This window comes from Capra hircus, chromosome 22 (assembly GCF_001704415.2).
Source record: "Capra hircus breed San Clemente chromosome 22, ASM170441v1, whole genome shotgun sequence".
NCBI classification, from domain to species: domain Eukaryota; kingdom Metazoa; phylum Chordata; class Mammalia; order Artiodactyla; family Bovidae; genus Capra; species Capra hircus.
The window spans coordinates 24,968,479-24,990,993 of record NC_030829.1 but is presented as its reverse complement, the minus strand read 5'-3'; the positions used below and the strand labels follow the sequence as shown (position 1 = coordinate 24,990,993).

The 22,515-nt window shown below is 37.3% G+C and overlaps 1 protein-coding gene across 1 annotated transcript in view; it reads left to right on the top strand.

Moving 5' to 3' along the window:
- The window catches only part of CNTN6 (contactin 6), a 324,176-nt gene that overhangs the window by 193,006 nt on the left and 108,655 nt on the right, over positions 1-22,515 (top strand). The window contains exons 5-7 of the mRNA XM_005695718.3: positions 1,497-1,592; positions 19,700-19,903; positions 21,517-21,619. Coding sequence (XP_005695775.2) covers positions 1,497-1,592; positions 19,700-19,903; positions 21,517-21,619 — 403 coding nt within the window. The remainder of the gene's footprint in view (positions 1-1,496; positions 1,593-19,699; positions 19,904-21,516; positions 21,620-22,515) is intronic.

The window sequence follows — 22,515 nt, the reverse complement described above, 5'->3', positions numbered from 1 at the left end:
GCCCTCTGAGGATCTCTGGTGGGTAAGGGGTTTGATTCTAAATGCAATTTCATCCCTCCTACCATCTTGCTGGGGCTCTCCTTTGCCCTTGTACGTGGGTTATCTTTTTTTGGTAGGATCCAACATTTTCCACTCAATGTTCATATATATATATATATGAAATTTACGTATCAGGTCTAGTGATTTTTTTTTTCATTGTCATTCATGAGAAGGAAGCAAAGTGCACAAAAAGAATACTCATTCGGGAAATAATACTTGGAAAGATAAAGCGTGTGAGAAATACAATATATTTCTCACACCATTGGCCATCTAGATGGTATTAACACTTGGTGTATAGATGGAGAACAACAAATTTTTTTGGATATTTCCTCTCAAATATAATAAGTGAAAGTTCAGAAAATGTGAGTTTCTACTTTTTCTATTCAGCTGCAAAATATGTCTGGAAAAATATCTTTGGTTAAAATGTGTAATATTTATTCTATAAACCTATAAACCTATTACTGTGAAAGAAAGGGCAGTAGATTTTGGTAGACAACTAGCAGTCTCTACAACAATTGTTACAACATGCAAATCATATTTATATGTATGTGTATATATATGTTTTATGTTTTGTAATTGGTCTTCTACTTTTACCTTTAGTGAATATAATAAGGGCAAAATCTATGTCTGCTTTATTTACTAATACATCCTTTACCCTTAATACCCTTCCTATCTTTTAGTAGGTATTCAATACAAATTTGTTAAATCATTGACTGAATGAATGAATGAATGAATACAAGTGATTTTCCAGGCAAAGAAACTAAGATTCAGACAAGTTATACAGTTTAGCCCTTTCTAGAGGCTGGGTGACCATTTTCTAGGAACGTTGAATGATTTATAACTCTGATGGATAGCTTAACAAGACAGTAAGCTCTCTTCCAACACTGAATGTCTATGATTCTTTGGTGTTGTAGGAAATTACAACACTCCAAATAGGACCGTGAAACTGCTTTGTGAAGGAGTAGATCAAGAGAAATTAGAAGATTTACCTTTTATCTTGTTGGTTCAGTCACATATAATTCTTTCCCTCACGACATTCCAAGCTAAGCTCTCACAGGCTTCATCCCCATATCAAAATGGGTACCATTAATCTAAAATGCTAGAAGATTGCAGCAAACTTGCCATATACCTCTTTTAAATCATGCCTTCCTTGGGCAGAAAAGTAAATATGTGCTGTGTTTAAAAGATTTCCTGTTGAGCTTCAGGCTGCCTAGGAGAATAAAACAGATAGTGAGTTATGTTAATAAATGTCTTTATCATATATTCTGCATAGTTGTACTAAAATAAAAAAAGGGAAGACAAGATTTTGAGAGGTATAACCAGTGTACATCAATTGATTATCAACTAAATCTTTTGGTCAGACCAGTGTGCGTGTTCATTGCTGTTGCCAGTTTTTTCTTCTTTACATTTTGTTCTGCAAAACAATTCGTTCTAAACTTGCTTTTCTGTTTTTCAAGATATTGAAGACTTTGAAACCAAAACAAGAAGCACAGTGTCCGTCCGAGAAGGTCAAGGCGTGGTGCTTCTCTGTGGCCCACCACCACACTTTGGAGGTATGGTCACTTTCGGTCACACCATTAATTTGGCCACTCAGGGAATAAAGTAGGCATAGTAGTCCTTAGTGCCAGTGGTAGCCCTCCATCAAATCTAAGGGACTATGAAAGTTTTTCTGGCTCATCCTGCTGTATCAACTCTTAATCCAAATCTTTTCTTTTAAAAACATGTATTCAATCACTCACTCAACAGATATGTCCTTAAAGAGAAGCAGTATGGCCCTGTACACATGTGTGAGCACTGGGGCTTTGCAGTGAAATGATCACAGCTGTAATCTGTGGTCACCCTACATGACAAAGAATGATTTGTTTAAACGTTTTAGGCTCAGTTTCCTCAGCTGTAAAGTAGAGATACTAACTGATGCCTATACTATAGGACAGTCATGAGTGTTAAACGAGCTAATTAAAGTGTGAAAAGTGAAGTTGCTCAGTCATGTCCGACTCTTTGCGACCCATGGACTATAGCCCACCAGGTTCCTCCAGCCATGAAATTTTCCAGGCAAGAGTACTGGAGTGGGTTTCCATTCCCTTCTCCAGGGGTTCTTCCTGATCCAGGGATCGAACCCAGGTCTCCCACATTGCGGGCAGACGCTTTTACCGTCTGAGCCACCAGGGAAGCCTGAGCTAATGAATATAAACCAATTAATTTAACAGCCAGTATTTTATTTTAAAAAGAAAGCTAGGACTGTTATTTTATTTTAATTATTGGGTTCCTTGGAGAAGCAAATTTCAACAGCTGTTCTGGAAACATGTGAACTATTGGAAGAGGAAAGCTGCCCATTTAATTGGAAGAAAATGTTATGGAACACCAAATCAGGTTATTTCCTGGCAATGGTGAAAATCAAGCAGCAAATGTTATTCTCTGCTTTGCAAGAATCTGGATTAACTGGTGAACTACCCAGTTGCCAGGGATCTAAAGCATCTACTGATTCTCACCCCACTGGTTTGCAATTTCTTAAAATGTGGACAGTTTGGTACAATTTGGTAGATTCTCAGCCAACTGTGATCCTGGAGGAAGTCAGTGTAAAAATATCCATAAAGTCATTTCAGTTAGTACAATCCGATATCACACTATGTTATGAAAGTGAAAGTGAAAGTCTCTTAGTCATGTCCTACTCTTTGTGACCCCATGGAGGATAAAGCCCCTGGAATTCTCCAGGCCAGAATACTGGAGTGGGTAGCCTTTCCTGTCTCCAGGGAATCTTCACAACACAGACATCCAACCCAGGTCTCTTGCATTGCAGGCGGATTCTTTACCAACTGAGCTATGAGGGGAAAGCCACACTATGTTATAGTTCAGTTCAGTTGCTCAGTCTTGTCATTCTCTTTGCAACCCCATGGACTGCAGCATGCCAGGCTTCCCTGTCTATCACTAACTCCCGAGACCTGCTGAAACTCATGTCCATCAAGTCAGTGATGCCATCCAACCATTTCATCCTCTGTCCTCTCCTTCTCCTCCTGCCTTCAATTTTTCCCAGCATCAGGATCTTTTCCAAGGAGTCAGTTCTTAGCATCAGGTGACTAAAGTATTGGAATTTCAGCTTTCGCATCGGTCCTTCCAATGAATATTCAGGACTGATTTCCTTTAGGATGGACTAGTTGGATCTCCTTGCAGTCAAGAGACTCTCAAGAGTCTTCCCCAATACCACGGTTTAAAAGCATCAACTCTTCGGTGCTCAGCTTTCTAGTCCAACTCTCGTATCCATACGTGACTATTGGAAAAATCATAGCTTTGACTAGACAGACCTTTGTTGGCAAAGTAATGTCTCTGCTTTTTAATATGTTGTCTAGGTTGGTCATAGCTTTTCATCCAAGGAGCAAGCATCTTTTAATTTCATGGCTGTAGTCACCATCAGCAGTGATTTTGGAGCCCCAAATGATCATATGAAAATAAAGTATTTCACTGTTTCCATTGTTTCCCTATCTATTTGCCATGAAGTGATAGGACCAGATGCCATGATCTTAGTTTTCTGAAGTAATGTTATAGTTAATTTAATAATAATAGCAAGTACTTATACAGTACAGATCTAAATACTTTATATGTATTAGATTCTTAAATCTGTAGAATTACTAGTCGAGGGAGATACTATGATGTTTCTTGTTTTATGAATGAGAATACTAAGATACAGAGAGGGTAAGTAAATGGTCCAATGTCATGAATCTTGTAATCCTGAAGCCAGACATCAAATCCATGAAGTCTGCGTCCCAGACCCTGGATAGATCCTAACCACCAATGTCTCTTATAATTGATTTCCACTTTAGAACAGGAGGATTTTTGGAAACAGATGGACAAATTTTAAGAAATAAGTGAAAACTTTTCTTCTAATATTAAAACAAATATTATTTATGATACTTAAAAAACTTGAAGCTATTTTTGCCATTACTTTCAGTTTCATACAATCTTGCAAAATGCTAACACAAAAAGAAAAAAACAAACAAGCATACAAACCCTAATTGGAAGTTAGCAATATTTTTATTCAATATTATTACAGAGTGGTATGTCACTTTGCTCACTAGCAATATTAGGGAAGAGTTACAATATTTTCAACATTATCTGATAAAATGATACTATTCCAGAGCACACAAAAATTTGATAGTGCTTATTTTTTAACAATTAAAAAAAAGTGAAAGTGAAGTCGCTCAGTCATGTCCAATTCTTTGGGACCCCATGGACTGTAGCCTGCCAGGCTCCTCCATCCATTGGATTCTCCAGGCAAGAATAATGGAGTGGGTTGCCATTTCCTTCTCCAGGAGATCTTCCCAACACAGAGATCAAACCTGAGTCTCCCGCACTGCAGGCAGACTCTTTACCATCTGAGCCACCAGGGGCTCCATTTTTTTTAACAATAGGAAGGTTATTTTCCAGTACCATAATCTAAGACAAAACATGCAAATCGAGTTTGTCCGTACTGTCGGTCTATGTCATTTTATACTTTGACATTGGTCAAAGAGACTTGACAGAATCATAGACTAGTTTCAACTTTGTTTACTCTAAATAAGAACAGCAGACATGTAAACTATTTCTAAATGAATGTCATTATACTTTAAAAAGGCAGTAAAGTAGGAGAGCTTTCCCTGGTCACCTCGTCACCTACGAGTGAAGAAGTATATGTTGATATTTTTTTTTAAAAAATTTTAATTGGAGGCTACTTACTTTACAGTATTGTGGTGGGTTTGCCATACATTCACATGAATCAGCCATGGGTGTACATGTGTTCCCCATCCTGACCCTCCCTCCCACCTCCCTCCCCATCCCATCCCTCAGGGTCATCCCAGTGCACCAGCCCTGAGCGCCCTGCCTCATGTATCAAACTTTTAAAGCATGTAAAGGTTTCATTATAACAGTGCCTGTTTAATGTCATGAAATTAACTCACAGATATACAAAACCTACCTGAAATTAAGTCTGTTATAACTGAATAATGAGTACCTGTTGCATGCAAATTATGACAAATTTGACTGATACCAAATTCTGTTTTGCGATATATAATGCTCTAGCAGGATTCCAAAGGCATTTATCAATATTGACTTCATTCAGGTATTATAAGGATTTTCTTCTAAGAGCCATGGCTTTCTCATATCTACAATGACAGGAATGCTGGAATACTATTCAGTTTTCCTTCATATCTCTCTCAGATCAAAACTGAGGGGATTATTGACACCATTTGCTTCAATTATACAAAGAATTATTAATTCATTAAAGTATTAATGGAGTAATTGAGTCATTAAATGTTAATAATGGCAATAATAACTACCAGTTGTTGAATTGTTATCCTCAGCAAGCACTATAAGGCTTTCCATTTATTTTCTCATTCCCACTATTCCAATGATTAAGAATAATAATTTTAAAATAAGAACATTGAGACTCAGACTAAATCAGTTTTTAGTTAGTAAATAAAGACAAGATTCCAACCCAGAACTTTCTGACTTCAAAAACTGCCAATGGATAGACTCCGTGGTTAACTCTTCAACCTCAAGTTATTTATTAGTTTCAAGAATCTTATACCTCCCAGTTTGCTAAAAGCCCTAAGAGTGTCTTTACATCATTAAAACTTCATTCTTCTTTTTTCCTCGCCTTTTTGTGAGGGTGAATTGTGCAAAAAAAAAACCTCAAGAAAGAAAAGAAATGTATTTGTCAGATAAGCTTAAAATTGCATTAGTGGACAGCTAGTTGAAAGTGGGCCAACTCTACAGATGGACATTGTGTATCTTTTTCTGTAATTTTCCCTGTATTATATATATATATAATTCTAAGCTCATTCAGGTGGTTGGGTGAATTCATTTCCTTAGAGTTGTAGGTCTAAGGTCCCCATGTCTTTTCTGGTCAGCTGTCAAGGGCCACTCTCATCTTATAGAAGCTGCCCACACTTCTTGCCACATGCCTCTACATTTTCAAAACCAGCAACGGAGAATCTCCTTTACATCAATCAGTTCCCTGTAATACTTCAAATCTCTCTAGCCCTATCCAGGCCCAGGAAGGGCTCATCTGAATAGGTCAGCACCATCAAAGATAAAGCCACTTTCAAAGTCAACTGTGCCATCTATTCTAACACATGAAAGTGAGGGCTCACCATATTCATAAATCCCATCATACTCAGATGGTGGGCAAGGGTCAGTGGGGGTTATTTTAGAATTCTGTCAGCCAGAATTCACTTTCCTTCCTTTATTTCCATCTCTCTAAAGGCTCCATATTTGCCTGCACACCTGGCAGTCATAAAGACATGCCCTAGAAGTATACCAACTGGGACAGACAGAGTCAGCAGGGCAAGATGGAGCAAAAGTTGGCAAGGCCAAATTTATTTTTATATCCAGTATGTGAATAGCAAAGACTCACTGTAAATATTAATAAAGCTTCTCATAAAGAAAGGTGCTACAGACTCCGTAGTTCTAGAAGGCCATATGAGCTGAAATTCTCATTTCATTTTTTGAAAAATTTGGTTCTGTTGTATATGTGCCTGGTATGCATGGTCTATGTATCTAGTCCACAGCAGCAAATCCCTCAAGGTGTTCAGTAACAAGTGAAAAATCATATTAAATGTGAAATCAGAACATCCTGAATTCTTCATGCTTTCTCTCCAGTGTGTTCACAAAAAACTTGCAATTTTTTTCTTAACAAGGCCTGTCAAATATATTTCAGTCTGTTTATTTTAAAAAAAAAACTTTGGAAGAGTAAGAAAAATATCAACTAAGCTGAACACTAGAACTTTACCCAACAAGGAATAGCTCCAGGACCCAAACAAACAAATAAAAAAGTGTGTAAATGGATTTCCCATGAAAATAATTGGTCATGACTCAATGAAATAGTAGAATAATCAGTATAAACCAAACTGAAGCTGTGCTGTTATATGGATGTCCTTTCTTTCAAATAAACCGCAGGAGATCTCAGCAGACATTCTTATGGACAATTTTTAAGGCAGCAACAAATGCAGATCTAGGAAGGGAGGCTTTACAGACAAAGTTTATTTTAGCAGCAAGGTACCCACAGTGGAAAAGAAGAGAGACCGAGGCAGTAATACCAGAACACAAAATTGGCACGTTCTGCTGTATCTCTTAGAAATGTGATTTTTGGAAACACAACAGGAACCATTTGCTCTACTCTGTGGAGAGAAGCGTATTTTCTTCCATAATGCTACTTCCTTAGCAGAGATAAGCTCCTTGAATGTGACTGGATATACGCCAGTAGAGACGGACTCATTCTTCCTTTCCGCTCTCCTAAAATATGACTTCAAAATACTTCAGAGAAATGTCAGTAATAATGAAGGGGTGGTGGAAAGAAGATTGAAACATTTCATTCCCCATTAGACCTCATTTTCCTTTCTCCTAAACTCTCTCACGGGTAGTCTATAACTTCATTTATCTTCACACAATATTTAACAATCCCTTCCATTATCTGTTATATGTTTTATCCTTAATTTGGATATACACCTCAGAAAAATACAATTCTCCTACTTAGCTTCTTGGTTCTTGGCAGAACTAAAATTCGGATAGTCAACTAAATAAAATCCTTTTCTTTCCTCCACAATGTCTTTTTTTTGGGGGGGGGGACTTACCAATCATTTGTTTTATTTATTTATTATTTTTCTATTTTACTTTATTTTACTTTACAATACTGTATGGGTTTTGCCATACATCAACATGAATCTGCCACGGGTGTGCATGAGTTCCCAATCCTGAACCCCCCTCCCACCGCCCTCCCCATACCCTCTCTCTGGGTTAGAGAATTCTAAGGTCATTTCTACAAACACAGATTCATGTGACAAAAAATGGCAATATAACATTTATTTTACTTATTCATATGGGGGAGGGGGTCACAGCTTTGGAATGGCCTTTGAACTGCTATGCAGAAAGGTCTTTGCCTCTTGAGATCTCACTCAGCTCAAGGGTGAGCTTTTGTTAACATCCTTCATCACCTGTAACAAAGATTCTGCACAAGTCAATTTGCAACAGGACTGAAACTGGAGTTTCCTCTGAATTTTTAAAATGAACATAAAACTCTTGAAGCAAAAGCTGTTGGATGAATCTGAAAATAAGCAGTCAATAGATCTTCATGAGTGCAGTGAATGAGTCTGTGCTCACATGAAATTCTGTTTAAAAATGACAGGGTAGAGAAATGATGAATGTTGTCTAAAATAATTAAAATCACCTTCACTGTGAAATAACAGTTTTATCATATTGAAAATAAAGCAACATTCTTTCTCTTTATTTTCTGGATATAAAACTCTCAATCCTGGGCTCATAAAAATCATAGGTTTAAAATTTGTTTTAGAGGAAATGTTCCATTCTTTCTTCAGATACAACTTTTAGGTTTGTTGAAGAATTGGATTTATGCCAGTAGTTAGGAGCATCTATGTCTGTAGTAGAAAGATAACACTACTGTTTGAGCCCCGCATTTGTATTTGCATCAATAAAAATATTGACGATTCAAACTAAATTGAAAATCATTCTCAGCAAAGTCTCAAAATTGTGTTCGAGAATAAAGAGGACAATCATATTGTCCTATTGAGAAAACATGTTAAATTTTCATATCTTCTTCCTACCAATTAGTTTGTGTTTGTTTTTGTTTTTGCTATTTCTGAATATATCACAATGGTAAAGGTAGGTCAAATTGGCAGTGGCAATATTCCTTGTGAATGCTGCTTGAATGGGTAAAATTTTTAGGTAAATAGGCCCAGTAGTTTCCTGTTGGCACAATAATAGTGATAATAACCATCATTACTAAACTTCTACTATATATTCACTCAGTGAATATTTATTATGTACTTAACTAAGGGCCACTCATTTTACTGAGGTTTAGGGATATGGTGGAGACCAAAGCAACAAAGTCCTTCACTCCATGAATCTTACAGTAAAAATTATATTAAAAATATGTTTGGGAACGCATGTAAGAATTAAAGATTTTAAAATTTAAAAAATAAAAAAATAAATAAAATTAAAAAAATATATAAGTATGGCCAATGATGATAAAAGCTTGGGAGAAAAATAAAGAGCATAGGGAGTGAATGGGTGTTGCTGATGTCTTCTAAGAGATCAAACAAGCCTTCATTGACATTTGAGAAAAGAACTAGAGGAATGAATGAGACACTGAGAAAAGCAGTTTGGGGAGTAGGAACAGCATGCACAAAGGTCCCGTGGTAGGACTGTGTCTGACATGATGGAAGAACAGCAATGAGGCTTGTGTGGATGAAGAAAGCTGAACAAACAGGAGAGTAGATGAAGATGTAGGCACTACTTTCAAGATATTTTGCAGCCTTTGGATTTTCCTTTGAGTGAAATTAAAATGTACTATATGATAGTGAGCATATAACCACTTAAAAAGTGATTACAATAATTCAGGTTAGAGTTAATAGTGACTCAAGCCAGGATGAGAGCAGTGGACAGGTGGAAATTAGCCATATTCAGGATAAATGTAGAGGGTATAGCTGCATTAACTTCCTGAAAGAGTAAATGTAGATTTTAAGAAAAAGACATGTGTAAAAGATAACTCCAAACTGAGCAGTTGGAAGAATGAAGTTCCATGGACAGGGACAAGGTCAATAAAGGCGGAGCAGGTTTTGGGGTGAGGGAAATCAGGGATTTGGTTTAAGACGAGTTAACTTTCAAACATCTAACTTCAGACCAAAAACTTCCAATAGGCAGCTGAACTGATATGTGTAGGGAGAAAGTTCTGGTCTGAAGAACTAAATTTAGAAGTTATCTTCTGTAAATAGTATTTAACACCACACAGTTGCAAATATATGAATGCCTACTATACACTGGGAGTTCGGGTTTCCCTGATGGATCAGACAGTAAAGAATCTGCCTGCAATGCAAGTGACCCAAGTTTGATCCCTGGGTCATGGAGATTCCCTGGAGAAGGAATAGCTACCCCCTCGAGTATTCTTGCCTTGAGAATTCCATGGAGAGAGAAGCCTGGCAGGCTTACAGTCCCTGAGGTCACATAGACTTGGACACGACTGAGTGATTAATAATTTCACTTTCATACACTGAGAGCTCAGCTCAGCCTTTGGTATGCCCCAACTCATGTAATACTTTCAAGAAAAATTTCTCCAATTTATAATAGAGCAACTGTGTTAAAGAGATTAGTGCTAACTTGGCCAAGATCATGTGTCTGGAATTCAAAGGATTGTATCTAAATACCACTGCAGTTTTTCTCCTGCTTAATTTTGTCTGGCATTATCTGACCACAGTTCAGTTCAGTTCAGTCGCTCAGTTGTGTCCAACTCTTTGTGACACCATGAATTGCACCACGCCAGCCTCCCCGTCTATCACCAACTCCCGGAGTTCACTCACACTCAAGTCCATCGAGTCAGTAATGCCATCCAGCCATCTCGTCCTCTGTCATCCCCTTCTGCTAATTGCTAAATAAAGTACATAAGGATATAGGAAGTGTTCTAATCTCTACTGGATAATATGTGAATACCATCCACAGAGGTATACAGTATCAGAACTGGCAAGACTATGGCTCTTCCACTCCATGTAGCACCAACGTCTTAGAGTATATTCTCTAGATTTCATGCTCCATATCCACATTCAGAATCTCATTCACTCCCAGGAAAACATTTTCCCTACTTTTCAGCACGTTGAACAGAACTTCAATGTTACAGCCTGTTCAATTCAGTTCAGTCACTCAGTTGTGTCCAACTCTTTGCAACCCCATGAATTGCAGCACGCCAGGCCTCCCTGTCCATAACCAACTCCCAGAGTTGACTCAAATACATCTCCACTGAGTCGGTGATGTCATCCAACCGTCTCATCTTCTGTCGTCCCCTTCTCCTCCTGCCTTCAATCTTTCCCAGCAACAGAGTCTTTTCAAATGAGTCAGCTCTTCACATTAGGTGGCCAAATACAGCCTATTACCACTTGTTTAACCCAGAGTTTCTCAATATCGGCACTATTGACAACTTAGGACAAGATATTTCTTTTCACAAGGCTTGTCCTGTGTGTTGTTAAGATATTAATGGCATCCTTGGCCTGTACCTACTTGATGCCAGAAGCACTCATTCTCCACTTGTAAGAATGAGAAAATGGCTCTAGACATTGACAAATATCCCTAGATGATCAAACTCACCGCTAGTGGAGATCCACTGGTGTTGCCCAGGTCTTATGTTCACTATTTTAAGCTCACCCATGGAGGATGGAAACTAAGGAGGAAAGAAGTCTAGTCCTTCTGTATCTTGCCCCATGACTCACCCTGGGTTCCTTAAAATTGGAGCATACCTTGAAATTTACTCAGAAGTTGCCTGGGTTTTCATTCTTTCTTCAGGATGGATTTGCCAGTACCGAAGCTGTCCTAGAATGTATTGGAAGCTAGTAACCATAGGAACTCAGAGGGCCTTTTTAGTGGCTGTCTGTCCTGGAGAAGCAAATGGAAACCCACTCCAATACTCTTGCCTGGGAAATCTCATGGACAGAGGAGCCTGGCAGGCTACAGTCCATGGAATCACAAAGAGTTGGACATGACTGAGCAAATAAACAACAACAACAAACCCTAGAAACTCAGAGGGCCTTTTTAGTGGTTGTTTGTAGGGCACAAAGGCAATCATCTCCATGATTCCAAACAGGAGGTGCTGTAAATCTAAAGGCATCTAATAAAGTCTAGGTGGTCAAGCAGTAATTGTGGAACAAATGGGAACTCAACTAGGAGTGATTATAAAGGCGTCGGGCCAGTTTTCTGGCTTGCATCATAAACTTGCTCAGCACCAATATCAATGACTTCAACCCAGAAAAGAAATTATTCTTCGTGGATTAGGTCTTTACCACTGAGCTAGCATAACCATGATTTACCACCTAAGAGCCAGTCACATTTAACCCTGGAGCACTACACAAGGTTTGCAGTAAAGTACACTCATATTGGAATATTCCAAAGGGGGGATTTATCCACTAAATCTGAGCACTGTGCTTCAGATTCTTTATTCTGCTCATTTATTTTCTACCTCAAGAAACATGCTACCAATATTGAGACCCTTTCTACAGTGCCAGTAGAAGTTCTCAGTGTCAGTGTTTATTTTTATGAGTTTCTTTCCCATGAGATGCTTCCCCTCTAATAAAAATTACATCCCATATAATGGGTATACTTGCATATATCTTTGTGTTTGTATTCTCAATATCAGAGCACAAGATATAGGGCTATAAAAGATGTCAAAACATAATCAGGCTCTGGGGAAAATAGGATTTTTTGTATGCTTGGCAGAGCAGCTGATAGTCTTCAATTGCTTACCGCAGATCTTCCATTTCTAATAATAATAAAATTATAGAGGATGGTGTCAGTGTGAAACTATAGACAATGGCTCAGGGAAGACCAATTATCATTCAGTTCTAATGTTCCTGCTGAATCATCACAGGGAAAATACATCACAATCATTAATAACAGATAAATGTCATAGATGGTGGAGAAAAAATTTAAAAATTCAGCGATTTCAACTTAAGTGGCTCATGAATTATACATTTAATTAAGAAAAGCCAAATGGGAAGGATTTTAAACTTCCAATTTGCAAGGTATTTTTCTTCTTTCCCCATTAAAAAGTATACAAATTAAGCACAGCAGTGGCTGATGATGGGGGGAAAAAAAAGATAAAAGTGCCCATTGCAGGCTGGCTGTTTGGATGAATGGGAAAAGGCAGCCAGTGGGGAAAAGGCAGCAGGGCAGGATGAAAAATAACAGTGACAGGAAGGGCTTGCAACTTTGCACCTTCACCAGTTCACAGAAGGGTACGAAAGGACACCTGGATTCTAGTCTCAGAGCTACTGTCGTCTTCCTTTCTGTTTATTTGCCTGTGAAATGAGGCGGTTGGGCTGGAGGAAATTTCAGGTCCCTACCATTCCAGACAAGCCATGAATCTGTAAGTCGAGGAACATACTCTTCGACTTCCTACACACCCTCTGAAGGCAAATATAAAAGGTGACCACCATTCTGTCAAAGCTTCCCCAGTGTGATCTCCCAGAGAAGACTGAATTTTACCATTAACAGCAATGGTTTTCAAAGCAGAATGTCCTCACTACCAACACCCCCTGGGAATGTTATCAATGCAAAATTTCTGGCCCCTCCTTAGACCTAATGAATGAGAAACTCATTAGTTTATGGTTCACCAAGTCCTCCAGGTGACAGTGATACCCACTGAAGTTTTAAAATCTCTGCTCTAGAGAGACCTTCATAGAGAGAAGAATTGCTAACTACAGGTTTTGCAAGTGTGTTCTCTTCCCTGCTAATAGTAGCTATACGCTTGCTGGAGTAATTTTGAACAGTAGGTTAATCATTTATTCTACAAGATTCTGAGGAATTCAAACCCAGTATGGGCAATATGATAGGGGAGGGAATATGAGGAGCAACTGGCTTAGATGTGAGAGGGCTCAGATATGCAGGGAGCTGGGATTTTGGAAGTCTGATGGCAAGAAAGAAGGATTAGACATTAGAAGGACAAAGGTTCAAGTTCTATCCCTTTTTACATGTTAACAGTATAATTTTGGGAAATTACATTTATACCCCTAGCTCCAGTATCTTTCCTATGCTGCTGCTGCTGCTAAGTCGCTTCAGTCATGTCCGACTCTGTGCGACCCCATAGACGGAAGCCCACCAGGCTCCCCCGTCCCTGGGATTCTCCAGGCGAGAACACTGGAGTGGGTTGCCATTTCCTTCTCCAATGCATGAAAGTGAAAAATGAAAGGGAAGTCTGGATATACAGTAGCAGGCATATCTGCAATAGCCAATTAACCTCACAAAACAAATTGTAGGAATGATGAAATAAGTATGAAACAAAAGTGCTTCTATTTTTTCAAAATTATTCCTTATGTCATCTTCCTTGTTTCTGAACATATTTTTCAAGTAGCTTCTAAATATCCCACTATTGAAGAAGGATACACTACATGTAGGAACAGATCAGAAAGCTTTACTAGTAAGGTAAAAATGAATTCCCCTGGGGAGAGGTGAAAATTATAGTCTCTGGCCCCAAGATTATAGGGTAAAAGTATACAAAGATTTCCTGAGCACCAGTGGCAATGTGTAATTTCTGTTCAGCGAAAGGAGTTGCTTTGGATTTCAGAGGGCTAGAACTTATTCCTCTTCCCTCAGAGGCATCGATGAAAGATACCTAAGCTGAACACAGCCCTGGGAATTTGCTCAAGATTTGTCTTTATTTCACAGAAGGTTCGAAAGATGAAGAGTCACTGACAACAGGGAAATCTGAACTACATTTTTTCCCTCCTCTTTATCCTGAAAAAAATTTTACTATCTAGGTGGCTCTCCAGTTTCAAACAAAACCCTTTGAGCATCTCTCTGGTGAAGACAGAGCAACAGTCTTAGAAGTGAAGTAGCAAAGGACATCAGTAAAAAAACTCAGACACAAGAGCCTATATGAAATGATACAAGATCCTAGTAGGGACTTGCCAAGAAAACACACACACACACACACAAAGATTCAATACCTGGGCATGGGACAAGAATGTCAAAACATATTTTAAAAAGAAGTGAATTTTATTTATGCATAGTTGACCTGAAGGTCTTGAATGGTGGCTCAGACAGTAAACTAAAAGCATAGACTCAGAAAACTCAAAGGAATTTTGAGAGTGGAGTAAACCGTTCATAGAGACACAGGTTTAGCTTCCCATTCACTGCAAAAATAAACTTCTTTTGCAACACCTCAAGCAATTCTCATCCATTCTCTGCTTGATCATCTCTAATGACAGAAAACTCATTATCTCCAGCGTCTTCTGCTGGTATAGCTCTAATGTTTGGACTGATCTTCACTGTATCTTAATGTAGTCAAACAGCATACTATAATGTCCACAAGTCCTACTTTTGCCTACTGGACATCAGTGGAGAGAACTTTTTTTTTTTTTTTTAACCCTTTGTGACTGTCATAGCCATTTGACCTATGAAAACAACTCAGTTATTTTTCTCCATTTCCACCCTCCAGGGTCAAAATCTAAGTTCTTACCACTTTCTTTGGTGTATTAACTTCTGGACTTGGCTACATTTTGGCTATCTATCTCAATATACTTGAGATTTTCAGTTCCCTCTCAATAATGGGTACTTTGAACATAATATTATAATTCAACTGCAAGATATTTGTAGGCTGTTGAAAATACAGATTCCGTGATACTTCACTCAGATGTTAACAAACCAAATTGCTAGGGTAGGATTAGCTATCTGCATCTTAACAAGTTTCCTAATGTGCTCTGAATAGAGCATAATAGTCCAGTCTGAATAGTCCAGAGTAAGAATAAAGAACGATAACCCATTCTTGTATTTCGTTTTCCTGGTACATTATTCATCCTGTTGTTTATTTTTCCCACTTACACAATTACACAATAATTAAATATTCAAATATGGCAGGCACAAACTATATAGAGAGTGAAAGTCTTCTGTTTTTTTCCCTTCTCTTGAGAAAGCCACTGTATACATGCCTAGATTTTTAAATTTAAAAATTTGCAGAAACACACACACATAAGTTCTCATATATGTAAAGGCATAACTTTTTATGAGATCATACTAAACATTTTTATTTACAATATACTTTTCATGTAATAACATGTCTTAGATTGTTTTTCTTCCTGAACACTAATTTTATAGGCTTAATGACACTTTGTGAATTTTTATATTTCATGCTTAAGTGGCATTTTTGTTGCTGTTCATCCTCTTTGTTGTATATTTCTGTCATATCTTCTTCATTCCTGAGAATGATACCAGAGTTCTGGCTATTTAGATGAATTTATTCTTACTGAAATAATTTATGAATTGTCAGAATTTAATACATTGCATATACAATATATAATTTAATATATAAGTGATTTAATTTAGCCTGTTTTTTGTAAACTTATTATTTTCTTCTGTCTCCTTTCTATCTTCTTTTCTTTCTTTCTTATAAAGAATCTGGTTCCCTAAGTATATTGTTACTGCTTTATCTCTTTTTTTTTCTTGGTTTGAAAGGAATGATAAAGATGCCAAAATTCACATATTTCCACTTTCTCAAGGGACTTTCCAGGTGGCTCAGTGAGTAAAGAATCCACCTGAAGGCAGAAAATACAGGAGATTTAAGAGACCTGGGTTTGATCCCTGGGCTGGAAAGATCCCCTGGAGGAGGTCATGGCAACCCACTCCAGTATATGTGCCTGGAGAGTCCCACGGACAGAGGAGCCTGGCAGGTTATACTCTATAAGGTCACAAAGATTAAAACATGATTTAATCTTTAAGGTCAGACACGATTAAATCAACAGGGCACACACACATTTTCTCAAGAGTTTTTGTATATAGATCAGATTTAAGGTCAAAATAGCTTTCAATTCATATTGCTTCATCATCCCTCTAGAGAATTTTAAATCAGTTATATTAGTGAAGAATGTTTCAGGTTGTCTGCTTCTATCTGAAGAGGACTGCTAGAACATTATAGAAATAATTAGCTTTCAATTTTGTTCTTTTTTTGTCTCTGCCATGTCTTGCTTCTGCACTAGTTTTAACATAAGTACAGATGACAAGAGGCTCCCAGTTGCTTTAACTGTTCTGTGACTGTGATTTCCAAATGTGTGATGTCCAAGTTCATCTACAGTTGAACACATTTTAACCATCATTAGTATATTTCCTCCTTTCACCCCCAGCACCTATATCTTCCACATATTTTGGGAGGGAGTCATTTTTGAACCAGTTAAGTTCTTCCACTTTCCTTGACATAAGTTCATTTGTATCTAGTTTTCACAATACATACAATTTCTTAACCTTATTAGTACCACACTTACAAAACATTAATATGCGAGACTATTTTCCTTTGCTCAACGATGCATGCTGGCTAAGTGACTTCAGTCATTTCTAATTCTTTGTGACCCCATGGACTGTGGCCTGCCAGCCTCCTCTGCCCATGGGATTCTCCAGGCAAGAATGCTGGAGTGGCTTGCCATGCCCTCCTCCATGGGATCTTCCCGACTCAGGGATCGAACCCACATCTCTGGCATCTTCTGCACTGGAAGGCAGATTCTTTACCACTAGTGCCACCTGCAACCCCTTTGCTCAACTATATCTAGATAAAATTTTAAAAATGACAGCATAATTTTTGCAGAGATGTACACCAATTCTAACTCTCATATATTGCAGATAGAGATATCAACTAGTATAACTAGAAAATTCTTTTATAGTTTGGTTTTTTTTTTTTAATTAAGTAAAACATACATCTACCGTATAGTTCACATCTAGGGATTTAACAAAGAAAAGTGAAAATGTCCACAGACAGTCTTAGAGAATAACGGGAGAAATATCAATAACTTCAGATATGCAGATGACACCACCCTTATGGCACAAAGTGAAAAGGAAGTAAAAAGCCTCTTGATGAAAGTGAAAGAGGAAAGTGAAAAAGTTGGCATAAAGCTCAACATTCAGAAAACAAAGATCATGGCATCTGGTCCCATCACTTCATGAGAAATAGATGGGGAAACAGTGGAAACAGTGTCAGACTTTATTTTGGGGGGCTCCAAAATCACAGATGGTGACTGCAGCCATGAAATTAAAAGACACTTACTCCTTGGAAGAAAAGTTATGACCAACCTAGATGGCATATTCAAAAGCAGAGACATTACTTTGCCGACTAAGGTCCATCTAGTAAAGGTTATGGTTTTCTAGTGGTCATGTATGGAGGTGAGAGTTGGACTGTGAAGAAGGCTGAGCACCGAAGAACTGATGCTTTTGAGCTGTGGTGTTGGAGAAGACTCTTGAGAGCCCCTTGGGCTGCAAGGAGATCCAACCAGTCCATTCTGAAGGAGATCAGCCCTGGGATTTCTTTGGAAGGAATGATGCTAAAGCTGAAGCTCCAGTACTTTGGCCACCTCATGCGAAGAGTTGACTCACTGGAAAAGACTCTGATGCTGGGAGGGATTGGGGGCAGGAGGAGAAGGGGACGACCCAAGATGAGATGGCTGGATGGCATCACCGACTCAATGGATGTGAGTCTGAGTGAGCTCTGGGAGTTGGTGATGGACAGGGAGGGCTGGCGTGCTGCGATTCATGGGGTTGCAAAGAGTCGGACACGACTGAGGGACTGAACTGAACTGAACTGAACTGAATGTATTGGATTGGCCAAAAATGTCATTGAGGTCTTTCCATAACATCGTATGGAAAAACCCAAGCTAACTTTTTGGCCAACCCAATATAATGGTCCCCAAATGGAAACAATTCTAATAATCTTCAACAAGAAGGCAGCCAAACACATTGTGGTATATTCATAAAAATGGAATTCCATTCAGCAATAGAAAGAAAAGAAGTACTGATAGTCACAACTACATAGGGGGACATTAAGATACATTAAACAAACCAGACACAAAGCAGTACATTGGGAGTTGGAGGCTGATACGTACACACTGCTATATTTAAAGTAGATAATCAACAAGGACCTACTATATAGCACAGGTAACTCTGTTCAATACTCTGAAATAACCTGCATGGGGGAAATTTGATAAAAGAATAGCTACATGTATAACTGAATCACTCTACTGTACACCTGCAACTAACACAACATTGTTAAGCAAATATATTCCAATATAAAAGTTCAAAAAGAGGTGCATTCTGTTTGATTCTACTTTTATGAAATTCAATAACCTATGATGATAGAAATCTGATAGTTGTTACAACAGTAGAGGTTGACAAATAAGGACATAATAAAATTTCTAAAGATGGGAATACTCCATAATTGATTTTAGGCTGGTGATTTCATAGTGCTTAGATTGTTACAATTAACTGAACTGAACACTTAGGATTTGTGCATTTTATAGTATGATAATTATATCAGTTATATATGCTTCTATATATTTATATTCATATTTATATATAAGGTTTCCAGAGGTTGATTGGTGTTCAGCAAAAATGATATGTTCTCTTTCATTTTCAAGCTTTTGTTCTCTGAGCAAGGTTTGCTAATCTGTTGCCTAGATAGCTCCCATTCATCCTGCTAGTTTGAGTATGGAATTCTTCTCAGAAAACTTTTCTGACCACAGATCATTCTAAGCTCCTCATCTGGGTTCCAATGATGTTTCTGCCAAAGCACATATCAGCCCACATTGAGATTATCCATACTAGTTGTAATCAGTTTACTAGGTCAAGTTTTATAAGGCACAGGTTTTGCTTTGATGTGATCTAAGTCCAAAGATGGTCACAAAAGAGATGTTCAGAAATTGTGTAATAATTGAATGAATGACTCCAAGGAGTAGGGTCCCTGAACTTACATCTTGAAGTAAAAGCTTTAGCAAACACCCCTAAACATGATTAATATGGGCATCCTTCTGATTGCATATTGAGAAGCACAGCTTTAACATGATAACTGATGCAGAAATTCAGTGTACATTTTGAGCCCATAATATTTTATATCATATAGTTTTTCTTAATAACTTCATCCACTTGTTCCCTTGAGATCTCACCATCACATCTTTAATTACACAAAGCCAGTGATAGACAGTGAAACTATATCATCCAAATTGGGAAATACTTAATTAAAAAGAAATAAAACAATTACATCAGGATGACAGGCACAAACTGGACAAAGAGGGGCACAGTTGTATTCTATTTGTAGAGAAGTAGGGCACATAACTTTCAGATAAGAATGAATACAGTAAGGATAATACTTATTTTGTTCTGTTTCCAGATTTATCTTATGCATGGATTTTCAATGATAACCCCTTATATGTTCAAGAGGACAACAGACGGTTTGTATCACAAGAGACAGGGAACTTGTACATTGCCAAAGTGGAGCCATCGGATGTTGGCAACTACACTTGCTTCATAACAAACAAAGAAGCCCAGAGAAGTGTTCAGGGACCACCCACTCCATTAGTACAGCGCACTGATGGTAAGATGAGTTATCTTAGGGATAAATTTCGTCTGTGAATTTTGAAACTTGGGAGATCCGTAGAACTTTCTGCTTTCCTCTGTTTCAGTGGAGCCATAATATCTGGGAGTTGAGGTTTAATTCACAAATATGATGAAAATCACATATTGTCAAAAATAATAGAAAACTATATAATTAATCCACATGGTGTAATATAGATGATTCTGAGAACACTATGCCATTTCCTCTCTGGATCTGAAACAGATCCTTTCTTTGCTTAAGAAATATTTAATTAAAAAAGAAACAATGTTTGGGAGAGTAGACATGTGTGTGTGAATGTGTGAGTGCTGACAAAATTATTCATTAACCTAATATATTTTCGATGAACATATGATACAGCTTTTCTTTAACACCACTTTCTTTTCCATATTTATCTCTTTTATTCACCCTTTTTTTTCCCCTAGTTGGCAAGGCAGGAAAACAATTCACATTCAAGGAAAGTAAATCAAGTCAACATTAATAATGAGCATTCCAAAGAAAAATGAAACACAAAATTCATACCAATTATATTTCTCCAAGGAACATAATTTAGATTGGTCTCTGATGATTTTGGAGTTTAGTCAAGCCATAGCTGGTACAAGATTTCCAGCTAGAAAACTTAAGAAAGTCATCAAAGTAGAAAAACCCTCTAGTTGATTCTTTAATTAAATATTCACAGTGGTAAATATAAAGATGGAAATATCTGTTGATGCGTTTTATGATCAGATTCTGGACTTGTAATACGTCCATAGAATTTTTCTCCTCTTTAAGTTCAAGAAAAGCAGGAATATAATTTAATGATGGATAACAGAATTATGGAATTAGCTCTATATAGGGAGTTCTTATGACAGAGCTTTTATAATCACTATTCAAATATATTTGCATGGTCTTAATTTAGAATTCATCAACCACTGGAATTCTTAAGTCCAATTTCTCCCCTTCAGTGAGTGCTCTGTTCATGATCACAAGAGCTCCTAAGCAAATAATATGCATAGAAACGATCATATTGGCCTTTTTTCTCCCTATCTACCTACTTTCTTAACTTCTCTTCTTAATTCCTTCATTATTCCATCTCCTCTATTCTTTTCAATACATTTATGGTAAAAATATACAAAGCATCATACAGAATACTAAAAAAAAAATCTCTTCTTAAAGTAGTCACTCAAGAAATACCACATGTCAAAGAAACAGAAAAAATAAAATTTACCAATTTATTTGAATGAAGTAGTACTCTGTCTTTTCAACCACAGCCTCTTCGAATGTTTAGAATGATTAATTTCTAAAAAAGGAAGCATTTTTATTTTGTAAAATAATTTATTTTATTTTTAAGATGCTCTTGTGGAATACAGGGAAATTTGGGATGCATTTATTCTGATATTTTGGTATATCTTAGGTATTTCTTTTTTAGGGGAGAGAGGAATGAACTAATTTTTTAAACAGTATTATGAAGTGATGCTCTCCATCATTCATCATCAGTATAGAAAAAATATTGTTAACTAAAGGACAGAATAATCAAATTTTGATAACTAAAGCATTTGCTTCATAAAAAATCTCTGTTCTTTAGAAATGCTGCTAGCTCTTTTGGTATTTAACAGGTGTGATGGGGGAATATGAACCAAAGATTGAAGTGCGTTTTCCTGAAACTATTCAAGCTGCAAAGGATTCATCTGTAAAACTGGAATGCTTTGCCCTTGGAAAGTAAGGTTGTTTTTTTTTTTTTTTCTAACTGTTTTAATTAACACAAACAAATAGATATTTTGGTATTCAAATGTTGCTCTATAGGTAAATTAGCAAATATTTTAAAAGCTGGCAAAAGTGGAACTTTCTGATTGGACTTTAAATAAACATGTCTAATATTAATACTCTAAAAAATGATTGGGGAGATGATTCTGCCAACTGGGCCAATATTTACTCTAGTTTAAGCACAGTGTAAGCCACTTAGGCCGCACATTGCCAAGCAATAAGTGAGCTCGCATAAGATGGCAAGCAGGTCACTAAATTTTTGACATATCCACCACTCTATTTCTTGTACATCCTGAAATATATTACCTGGAGTGTCTCCTTGCTTAATTAATCAACAACTCTTGTAAATGAAAAACCTGCACAGCTAGTTTCCAAAATAAGGCAAATTAAAGGCCATTGTTCATAGTGGATAATCAGAATTGAGCCAAAGCTGTCCTGGTAGGAGGAGCATTTTGCTTTACTACTCAGATAAGTGTTTATAAGCAGTAAGTTTGGAAAGCTTTAAATCCAGCCACACATTTTTTTTTTTTAATGGAATGTTCAGAACACTGCATTTTGGCAATATTAAAATTTCATTTTGACACCCATAAACACCAGTAACCAAGTAACAAAGTGATAAAATTCCACTTTAAAATATTAATGTATATATGAATTATCTGGGGGATAGCTAAATTGAGATTCAATAGATTTGGTGTGTTGTCTGATTTCTTCAATTCCAGCAAACTCCTAGGTAATAGTGATTCTTCTTGCCTATAGAACATACTTTGAATAGTAAGAGACTTACTCTCAGCACCACTTTTAAGTGCTTACCTATAAATCCAGAATCTATTCCTCATGTGAGCCTCATATTC